At 41.4% G+C, this 11,328-nt stretch overlaps 1 protein-coding gene across 2 annotated transcripts; it reads left to right on the top strand.

Annotated features, from left to right (window-relative positions):
* The first annotated feature begins 2,631 nt into the window (after window positions 1-2,631).
* LOC127353340 (ankyrin repeat and SOCS box protein 15-like) lies at window positions 2,632-11,247 on the top strand. Of its 2 annotated transcripts, XM_051382497.1 has the most exons (10): window positions 2,632-2,709; window positions 3,864-3,969; window positions 4,062-4,114; window positions 4,452-4,583; window positions 5,780-5,944; window positions 6,357-6,602; window positions 6,870-7,041; window positions 7,397-7,922; window positions 9,284-9,437; window positions 10,428-11,247. In XM_051382497.1, exons 2-10 carry the CDS (start codon window positions 3,866-3,868, stop codon window positions 10,598-10,600), a joined length of 1,725 nt encoding a protein of 574 aa, XP_051238457.1. In that variant the 5' UTR covers window positions 2,632-2,709; window positions 3,864-3,865; the 3' UTR covers window positions 10,601-11,247. The 2 variants fall into 2 exon arrangements, with proteins under 2 accessions (XP_051238457.1, XP_051238458.1); XM_051382498.1 differs by lacking the exon at window positions 2,632-2,709 and having other exon boundaries at window positions 3,953-3,969; window positions 4,067-4,114.
* Window positions 11,248-11,328: the final 81 nt, after the last annotated feature.

Raw genomic sequence — 11,328 nt, 5'->3', positions numbered from 1 at the left:
AAAATCATCAGGCAGCATCACAAACAGTGTTAATTCTTACATAATATCTAGTTGGTTTTGCTATTATAATTGTTCCTTTTTTTCCCTTGTCAATTATTTTCTGCAGATATACTGTACATAACACTACCATATTATATTATTTTGATCCACATTAGTTGTTACATTGTCAACAACTGCTCTGTGTTCCATATTAATATTACACTACCGTATAATCAGCAGTTGTTTCAAATGACTGATGGAACTTCCTTCATACAACATTTACACTACATATGGTAATTTGTACAGCTGCCTTACGGGAACCAACCCACGTACAAACAGTGTTTGGTTATGGAACCTTTGGTGACACAAAATACATATTATTATCTGTAAATCAGAGTCTTACCTGTAGCTGTGGAGTTTCCAGTATTTCCTTTTTTTCTGAGGCTCTCTAAGCTGCTCAGCATCATTGATCAGCAGAGTTTCAGTTTCTTCTACAGTCCCTAACTCATCTGCAAAGACCAGAAAGATAGGATAAATCTGAATATCAATAAATACTATTCTTGCCAAACACTCTTCTCAGATAGTCATTTTAATATCTCAGTGAGCTGAACTAAGGTTTAAGGAGCTGTACTTCACTTGATGCACTTCACAGTCCAGTGTATAACATTTAGGAGGATCTATTGTCAGATAGGAGCCTGAAAATCAAGATTGTTGTTTTTTTTTTTTGTTACCTTAGAATGATCTTTTTTTATCTACAGAGGGAGCAGGTCCTCTTCCATGGAGTCTGCCATGTTGAACCACCACTGTTTCTACAGTAGCACACATTGGCGTAACCACTTATTCTAGATAATCGTAACTATCTTAAATATGTTCTTATTTTATGAGCCTTGGATCTGTCTTTTAAGTTGGCGCCACATTTACAAAGGTTGAGTCCTTGCAGTAGCGGCCAGGTGTTCAACACTGACCTGTGACCCTTTGCTGCGTGCCATATTGTTTTTACAGTGCTGAGAATATAGTCTTAAAGCCAGTCATAACTACAAATAGGTCTACATGCACTGCTTAAGTTTGGATGGATGAAAACTTTTAAAGCTTGGTTGTGTTAGTCTAAGGATGAGAACATGTCTTATTTTAGAAGTTTTACAGCCTGCCTCTGTACAGTGACAGTATGGAAGCTTTATGCTGAGCTATATGTCGCTATTTCAGTCTGTGAGCCGGAGAAGGCGACATGGTGGTGGACCCTGTAAAGCTCCACTAATCTGCTGCTGGACATCTGCTGGCTCCCCAGAGATCCCACAGCCTGCAGCGGAGCGGGAGAAGGGGCCCTGGTGTAAACCTGTCACACACAGGTATTTATTTGGGAGACGGGGGAGCTGTGTCTGTCCTGTTAGCGCTCTTTTGGGATCACACTGAGACACTTAAAACACACACTGGGACCTGACCAGCTAATAGATTGAGATTACATTTTGATGATGGGAAGGAATGTGATACAACATGATACTGTATGTTACAAAACAATGGATTAAACCTATATAGAACTTAATCTTGATACCCAAAGCACTTCACACAGTGAAGGGAGGAAACTCACCTCAACCACCAGTAGTGTAGTGTAGTGTAGTGTAGTGTAGTGTAATACTGTACTCTGTAACCATTTACCTTTAATGACATCTTTATTAAAAGTCCAAATGGTACCCCTTTAGTTGAGGTCAAGGTAATTATTCATCACACGTTATAAAAGCATTTGATAGTGTCATAAAACTTACTGACATCTTCATGACAAGTCCAAAATGTACCACTGTACTTGAGACCAAGGAAAATATTCATTGCAATCAATTCTCTTGACAGCCAATTTCATAGCCAACCACATATGACAGTATGATGTAATGTTGACATATAAAGCTAAATAGTTTCATTAAGTTTGATACTATGGCGTGTTTATGACAAGTTGTCATAACAAAGACATCTCAAACAATGTCAACTTTGCATAAAAAGTGACATAATTGACTAAATGACTACAGCCATAAACATTGATAAAGACTCCTTCATAGTCATGGTTATGATAGTGTCATACAACCCCTTCTGATATAGTGTTAAAAACAGGAGTAATATAATTAGGGAAAAGCAGAGAAAATGCCAAAACAACTTGAATCAAACTGATTAAAGATATTAAAAGTCAATAAAACAAGAGTCACAAGCAGCAGAAAACAAAACCAGACGATTAAAATCCAACCAGGAAACAATTACAAAACTGTTTCCTCATAAAAGGGGATTAAAGCCTGGATCGAAGAGATGGCACAGAGCTGCACTGTCACCTGGTTGCCCAGTTTCCCTGCAGCTCTTGCTTTAACTCAGCCAACAGTTTATGAGCCATCTATCACCTCATATGTCATAGACAAAGCAGCGGAGGAAAAAATAGACCCGATTGATTTTGCTTTCCACGAAACAATAGACAGTGACTCGTTGGCTGCATGAGTCCACGGGCCTAAGCCCCAGATGCTTGTGGGATCTTGAATGTGGGATTCTCGCCAAACACGACAAAGACCCAGCTTAGCTCACACAATAGCACACGTAACCCGGCTATATTTAAGACCAGCAGGCCAGGTGTTGACCAAATGCCCCTCGCTGTGTTTCTGCAGGCAGGCATCTGAACGCAGGTCACACCTAAATATATAAACACTGTGTGCTGTTGGTGGAGAGTGACCAGCCAGCGTGAGCCGCAAACATACCTCACAGGTGAGAATTTTTGTTTGCAGAGACTTACAGATATTTGACTTTGTGTTTGTGTCAGAATTAGGATTTTTGTTGCTGGAAGGGGTCAGTAGAAGCAAATCTTTCTGTCTGTGAAGGGTGTGGACATAATAATATGAACACCTCTAGGTCTGCAATCTATGCTACATATTTTGTTGTCATTGTTGGATTCTTAAACTTTTTTTGCATTGGCATATCATTTTAATATTTGTAATATTTTGCCTCTACTAGGCAGGCTTAATGCATTTTTTTTATAAGTCTGTAATTTAGGAATTATCTCTCACAAAGTTTCTTGGAAAGAAGCGAATTTTCCTGTAATTAGTACCAAATTACAGGAAAAAATCAATTAAAAGCCAAGAAAATCTTAATTGATTGATTAATTAAATATTTCACATGTTTGCATGATCAGCTGAACTGTTGTGCTCTGAGTAAAATACTCTCTACGCTAGCAATTAATTGTGTATTAAAAGTGTATCAAATGAACACAGTCCCAGTTCTCTCTATTATGAGCATAAATACCCAGAATATACCCAGAAAAGCTGTTTCTGTTATTTTGCTTTCCCTCTTGTACCTTGTGGTATTCCAACTGCATGCAGATCTGTGAGAAAAGCAGGGAGCAGCTGAACTGAAATTGATAGCAGTAGGAGTTTTGAAATAATTTAGATGCAATATAACACTTTTCAAGGTTTTCTGAGTAATTGCCATCCCATTTCTGTCATTTACTAACATTATTGTGGTGATAAGATTATATGGCACAGATTCGGCTTGTTGAAGATATTCACCTTCAGACAAAATGTTAAAGTAAGAAAAAGAACATCAGCAGTTTTTGTTTTATGGCACATTTAATGTCTGGTTCAGTCTCTGATAAACCCACTGCACAATACCTGCTCAACACCAAACATTCAGACACAATTATAAACAAGGAGGTGAAGAAAGTTCTAGCAGCTAGAGAGACAGCTATTTCTCTCAGGAGGTGGTGGACATCAAACCAGTGCTTGTTCTACTGCCCCCAAGTGGCCAAAGGATCAATGAATGTAATATTAAGCAGAGGTGACTTGTGCTCAGGAATGCAAAACCATTTCCCTTCCCCCTTGAACTGCTGTTTATCAACTGGAATCATGTGTCTTCTCCCTGCAAAGGGATGAGCACTTATGAAGACTATGGTGAAGATGAGCTCGATAACTACATCATCCAGCTCAGTATTCAAGACTCCTGCCAAGATGCCTTTCTGAAATCTGCAGCAAGGTATGGAAGCCATCCAAATGTTCACACCCTCCTTTGATAATATGATCAAACCCAGCTGACTGCCCTGTGCTTTCTCTGCTCCTGGCTCTTAGTTTAGCAGCAGCGACGGATGAAAATCTGAGAGTCCTTGCTGCCATCGAGCAAGGTACGTTGGATATCATGCTGGAAATACCTTCACCATTACAGAGTGTTATGTCTGTGTTTGGTCTGTTGGTTGAGGCCAAATCCAAAGTCACAAGACCAGCAGCTGTAGGTGGGCATCAGATGGCTGGCAGACTGGCAGAGAGAGGGAGATACATAAACAGAGGTAGGAGAGAGATGTTGTATGAGAGCAGGAAAAGGCTGAAGAGGAGAGACTGATTTGCAGAAAAAAGGGAAAAAGTACAGAACTCTGTCTCATCTCCAGCGAGTCCTTGAAAGACTTCAAAAATCTTTCCTTTCTTCTTTCCTAAAACCTGTTGTCTGGTTGCCGGTGTGACCAGGTGAGGTCTTGGTGCTCAGGGAGATGCTGGGACACACCTTCGCCTTCAGGGAGTCCGACAGTCATGGCTGGCTTCCCCTCCATCGAGCCGCATCCCAGCCAGTCCGGGAGGTTCTGGAGACTGTCTTGAGATGTAAGTACTTTTGCTCAGTATAAGGCCATTTTATTAATATCTCAGTGTATTTGATTAATTCCTTTAAAAGTTACGACAATAAATAAAAAATGTCACCATGTGAAGTATGGGCTAATAATATTGACACCATGATGCATATCAAATGGTTACTGATAAACTGACAAACTGGAGAGATCAGTTCATAACAGCAGTGTTTTAATAAAAACCAGTTACTGAGGGAGGACTTCACACTATTTTGTCAGTAATGTATTTATTAATATTTTACATAATAACGATGCCGCAGTACATGTAAGGAGTTGTTGTAGGTGCAAAATATCCTACCATGAGATGCAGATTTATTTATGTACATAAGACAGACTGATAGTAATATATTTTTGTGAGTCAAGAAAACGTTAAAATTTAAAACAACTGGTGGCTGCCATGTTGAACCACCATGCTTCTACAGTAGCCAAGAACAGACAAACTGAAAACTGGCTCTAGATAGGGCTAGTTTCTCCCTTGTGCTTGGAAGAAGACGGTGAAGCGAGTGAGTTGCAATCTGCAACTTCACAGCTAGATGCCACTAAAATCTACACACTGGTCTTTTAAAGCAGCATTGAACCAGACAGTAAATGTGATGTAAAACCAAAACTGGGAGCTAAAAAAGTCTAGAAATCTCAGCAGAGCTGTAGGATTGGGGTATCTGGGACACTTATAATACATATAGTCACATGCTCAAACATGTGACTATGTGTATTATAATGACACATTGTATTGTATGCAACCCCGGAAAGTTCCTGGGAAGCAGCTGAGCTAGTCACATGCTAAGCAACAGACAGACAGTGGTGAAAATATAACCTCATTCCACCTTTAACGGTGGGGATGACACCAATAAAGATGATAAATAAAGATGACAAGCAAAGGTGAAGCATCAGGACACCACAAGTTGAATGCAGGGGAGGCGACAGGATTGGTGGCATCATCAAAATAATGGCTGCCTTAAATAATACAAATCCACAGAATACTTCACTGAGACAAGATGCTGCCCTCCAGCTGATGATAGCTGATGTCATCAGTCCTATCGCTCTAAAATAACCTGGAGGTCAGCCAGCAGCGAGGGGTCCACCATTTACCGGCTCACCTGCCAGGTTAGCGCAGTCTGATAAGAACTCTAGGAATGTGCATGTTGACCTCTGGGTGTGTTGTGTTTGTGCCAGTGGCAGCTCAGGGTTTCAGCCTGGAGGAGAGGACAGCCGTGGGAGGAGAGACCCCACTGACACTGGCAGTTAAAGCCGGACTGGTGCAGAATGTGAAGAGCCTGTTGGAGCACGGAGCATCACCTCATAACACCAACAGCAAAAACGAGTCGCCACTGCTGCTCGGTAACACCACAGAGCATGGAGGTTATGATTAACAAGACTAATGGTCTCATGAGACCCTGATGGTCATTACACACCTTAATGGATGGATGAAATATGGAGAGAGATCTTTTTTATCTGAACATCTTTATCATTTGTGGAGGATATTTATAAACTTTGTTCAGAGGGTGGCACCAGAATAATGTTACTGCCTAGAAAAAACGTAAAAACTAAGAAAGATAAGGAGCAAAATGAGTTCCATAGAGCTGCAGAGTTGGTAAAAATTCTGTGTGTTCGCAGCTACAAGAAACACCTTTTACCTTGGTAAGACTGAAAAATATTAAGTGCAGCTTGTTTTAGTGTAAATTCTGTTCTATAAACTAAATAACTCTAAATAATTCATTGCTGATTAAGACACTTTCCACTCATCTTGCAGCGGTGAGAGCCAGCTCTTATGAGATGACGTACTCACTGGTTGCTCATGGCGCCTGGGTGGAGCAGGTCTGCCGGAAGAAGTGGACGGCGACGCATGAGGCGGCCAAGTTGGGAAACAGGGAGATCCTGATGCTGCTGCTGAGGAACGGCGGCCGGGTAAACCACAAGGATGTGACGGGAGTGACGCCGCTCGCTGTGGCTGCGGAGCATGGACACTTCCACAATACTGAGATTCTGCTCAACTTTGGTCAGTCTGAAGACAAAACTGGGTTTCACTGCAGGTTTAGAAACTGTAGAGAGATATGATTGGACACAAAGGCTTTCACAAAGGCAATAAGTGCAATACTGTATATTACAAACCATTCAAATTAAATAATTTTCTTGACAAAGGTCTTTGTACCAAAACATTTGACTAGTTCTGACAGTGTGAGGGATTTATTGTTAGTCACTTGTTTCCATTTTTAGGTGGGCAAAAGTCCAGTCCTTTTCTTTCTTCCCTCTCTTCCCTGCTCAGGTAGCAGAGTGAACTCTCAGGCCTGTAATGGGGAAAGTGTCCTGTTGGACGCGGCTGGATCAGGAAACACGGCCTGCATTCAGCTGCTGCTGGACAACGGAGCCGACCCCAACCTGCCCAGCATGACCGGACACCTCCCCATCCACAAGGCAGCGCACGCCGGGCACTACGAGTGAGCTCCTCCTGTCCAACACTGTCAGACTGCGGGTTGTAATGAACACTGCATCCTTTAGATGATGCCTGTGGGTCGGTCCCACCTGAAAGTGAAATTCATACATGTCTTTGTAAAATAGGTGGTGACTACTCTCAGGGTTAACAGCTGATAGTAGCACAGCTTATAAAATAAGATAGTTTCTTCCATTTTGGACTCTTTAGCTCTTTATACCCTCGAAGGTCTGCATTGTTAACACAGCTTGCTATTGGTCAACAAATTCACTTAAGTTCGTAACAGACCTTTAGACTCAAAGTCTTTTTGAACTCTTGGTTCTTATTAAATGATTGCACCTTTGTTTCCTTTTCCCCCACAGTGCTCTAAAGATGCTGTTACCTCTGACCACTAAGAAGGCCATCAAGGAGGCAGGTCAGAGCCCGGTCCACTCTGCAGCAGATGGAGGCCAGAGCCGCTGCCTGGAGCTCCTGTTGGGCTATGGCCTCGACGTCAACTACTGCATGAACACCAGAAACTCAGAAAACTACCGGGACATGAGGAGAAGCGCCTTGTACTTTGCAGTCTCCAATGGGGACGTGGATTGCACCAGTGTCCTGTTGGCGGCTGGGGCGAAGACGGACCTGGACCCACTGTGCTGCCTCCTGGTGGCGGTCCGGTCTGGGCACTACGAGATCGTGAAGCTGCTGCTGGCGGCCAAAGCAGATGTGAACTGTTACTTCACAGTGGTGAGCAACACCGTGTTTCCCACGGCGCTGCAGTACTGTCTAAAGGACGAGGTGATGATGAGGCTGCTGCTCAACAACGGCTACAATGTGGAGAGATGCTTTCACTGTCACCATGACAACGCTTTTGATAATGTGGATGAGATGGAGAGGAAAATTCCAGTGAGTGACAGCTGTTACTTATTTTCTTTTTGTGTTTTCCCTAAAGCAATAATTTATTATATTTTGGGAAACATGCTTCGATGGTTTCTAGGGAAGAGTTAAATGAGAAGATTAACATCACTCTGATATCTGTCTGTTAAATATAAGACTACATCCACCATCTGGTTAGCGACGTGTGCCTGGCCTTTCTGTGGTTGGGGCCCCTCTTTTCGGAGTTTGCATGTTCTCCCTGTGTCTGCGTGGGTTTCCTCTTTGTGCTCCCACAGTAGGGATTGGCTCCAAATCGCTGTGACCCTCCAAAGAACAAGCGGGTATAGAAAATGGATGGAAATACTCGTATGTGTAAAAACAACAATTCACCATTATACAAGGCCAGACTATTTCTCAAGCAGTTGCCAGGCAACCAGCAGAGACTGTAGGAAGTTTGTGCTCCCAGGCAGCTACTTTACATTTCAAGGCGGAAAGTAAAAGACTGGATAGGCTCCAAAATCAACGCAGACAGGTTCTGTTTATGGTCTAACAACATTATGGAGAGGATCCCTAGATAGATAGACCAGACCAGTTATACCAGAAACAGCGTTATGTTTGCCAGATCAGAAACCGCTATTGCTAGCCACAAGACCCCCTAGAAAACAACCGTAATTTTACCTTGTAGATCATCATAACATCGTAACTTCACTGAAAGTGGACAGAAACAAAATAAAACCCACCAAAACCTTCTTGTTAGTCTTTCCACTGTTCCAACAATCACCAACTCTGCTTTGGTCAAAATAAATCCTTAAATTCACTGACGTAGATCAGGAAAACAGTCGCTATCTTCACATGCACTAACAATGCACACGTGGCCAACCCCACTTTGTAAACAAACCACAGACAGGATAGCAACACAGGCAAAGGGAGTGTGACGCCATTTGTTCAAGACACAATTACACAATATCTTTACATAGCAAATGGTTGTTTGCTGCTATAGTAATGTTTTAAATCTCATATATACATATAACATTAACAGGTGCAGTAGGTAACTTTTATAAGAAATTACTTTATTTTCATATTTGCTGAAACTTCCTGACAGTAGTTGTACAGACACTTTGGTAATGAGACTCAACAATTAACTATCTTCAAGCCAAAAACCAAAATGTCCATATTTGATGACTTGGGAATAACTACTGTTGGGATATAGTGAAATTTTTCACTAGATTTACTAAATATGACAACATGTTCTTTAAAAAAAAGTTACCTGGTGCCGACCTAAGTTTTGGCTAATGTTTAAAATGTTTTCTCTTTAATGTTCATTTTACTTAAGATTTATACACACTCTAAAGAAAACATGAATGACCTACTGATGTCCATCCTCTCACCAGTTCTGTGAGTTCATGAGCCTCTGCTGCATCGTGCATCTGTCCGGGAGCGTGGTCCGGATCCTGCTGGACTACGTCAGCCACGTCCACATCTGCTCCAAACTCAGACTCATCTTGGAGAAGCAGACAGAGTGGCCCGAAATATGTGACATCCTCAGTGAGTTTATCCATGATGATGAATGTTATAGCAGAGGTGCACTGCCTCACCTGAGATAAAGACCGCCACTTACATCTGAAGAAATGATCCCACACTAATGAAATGAAACAAACCGAACAAACAGGCATCACATTGCAAATGCCAGTATCAGTTGATCAATGGCTGCTGCTTCTGAGCTATTTTTGCATTGCCAATAATGTTCTGTCTGTCTTTTGATCCAGAAGGCAGTTTTTCAACAACTACAGACTAGCATGATATTTAAACCGGCACTCTCTTGAGTATATTGGGTTTTTAGAGCTTTTTCTCTGAAAACAGCTGCCTGGTGTGGCTGAAGAAAGTGAACAATAAAGTTGGAGACTGGGCAGCTAAACTATGAGATGAAACTCACTATAAAGATCCATAAAGTAAAGGAGAACTACAGATTCAGTGGCTAATTCTCTGTAGTGTCCGTGTTACAAGCAAAGCAAAGTCTCTCACCTTGTCACATGATACATATTTATTATAAAAAATATCGATTATCACTGCTTTTAAGTTGATATCAATGCTCCCTAGAGGATCATTCCTAATGGTTTTTATCACCCCTTGGCCTCTTCTCTTGTAAAATATCAAATTCTGTAGCTCAGTTTTTAATTACTGTCCTGATCATATTCCTGCTCTCCAGAGAATGAATCCTTTATATTTTCATGACTCCCTGATCCTTCCTCTAGCGCCATCCTCAGGACAAAGTTTATATTTTAGCTCCACTACTGCTAAGACTCTTAGATCGTCATTATGTTGTTTGTTTTGTTGAACATCTTACCATTGTGGTTGTAATGATCACTGCAGCCTCAAGGGGGCACTAGCAGCACTGTGCGTTTTTTAGATTTCTCTCTTTCCTAATTCTTTCCTCTTGTCTCTCCTCCGTATAATTGTTTTTCATTATTTCAGTTGTACGTGTCATTACAGTATGTAAATGTACAATTACACTTTTATCTCAACCTTGCTCTCCAGGCAGTGCTCGCTCCCTCAGACACCTCTGCAGACTGGAGATCAGGAGGCGTCTGACCCTGAAGAGACTCAACAACCCTGAAATCATGAACTCGTGTTTCCCCCCCAGATTGAAGAACTTCATACTGTACCAGGAGCTCGACCTCTACAGTCAGGACCCTGAACATACCATGTAAAGACATGTGGATTTTCTCTGCAAGAGTCCTCCTTGTTTTGAAAGGATGTAGCTATTTTATTAAGCTTTGGTTTGGATAAGCACAATACTGTATTTTTATATTTTTGCCCTTTTATAAGATAAGACAGCTGAAGATAGACGAGAAAGGGGGTAGAGAGCGAGAGAAGGGATGACACGCAGCAAAGGGCCACAGGTTGTATTTGAAAACCTATTATTAATTATGTTAAATTATTAATGATTATGTTCTTTTACAATGTAAATAGTCAGTATATGAACTGTCAGGCAAAACATTTACAATTCTCTAAACTAATAGCATGTTACTGAGCGTCAGTGTTTTGTAGTAAAAAGGCAAAAACATGCAAAACAAAGCTCTTCTGACTGAAGTGCAAATTTTAAGCTGACAGTAAAGTCTTAATATGGCCATCAACACACTAATCAAAAGAGAGGTCAAAGGTCAGAGCTGTAAATCTGCAGCAGATGGAGAAAAGGTTAAGCAGCCGTCAGTCATTTCACTCATTATTATTTCAACAGGTTCTCATCGATTTGTTGTCTAACAGCATTTGAGCTCACGGCGGACGATCCCCTCTGTAGTTAAAACGTTGTTGCTGTCTGATGAATCATAATGACACAATAAATATTCATACAACAGTCTGGCTCATTGTAGTTTGCCATTAACTGTGGAAAATGTTTGCAGAGTGACATTACACTCCATTAGGTGCTGTGGAACGC

The sequence above is a fragment of the Dicentrarchus labrax genome, unplaced genomic scaffold (assembly GCF_905237075.1).
Source record: "Dicentrarchus labrax unplaced genomic scaffold, dlabrax2021, whole genome shotgun sequence".
Taxonomy (NCBI): Eukaryota; Metazoa; Chordata; class Actinopteri; family Moronidae; genus Dicentrarchus; species Dicentrarchus labrax.
Note: the sequence above shows the minus strand (reverse complement) of the source record. Positions and strands in the feature narration are given on the sequence as shown.

Bases quoted from the DNA above. Each gene is read 5' to 3' on its own strand.
- LOC127353340 (XM_051382497.1), top strand. From the start codon at position 3,866: ATGAGCACTTATGAAGACTATGGTGAAGATGAGCTCGATAACTACATC. The intron at 7,042-7,396 runs GTGAGCTCCTCC...TTTCCCCCACAG, and splicing joins GCGCACGCCGGGCACTACGA to TGCTCTAAAGATGCTGTTAC. The intron at 9,438-10,427 runs GTGAGTTTATCC...CTTGCTCTCCAG, and splicing joins CGAAATATGTGACATCCTCA to GCAGTGCTCGCTCCCTCAGA.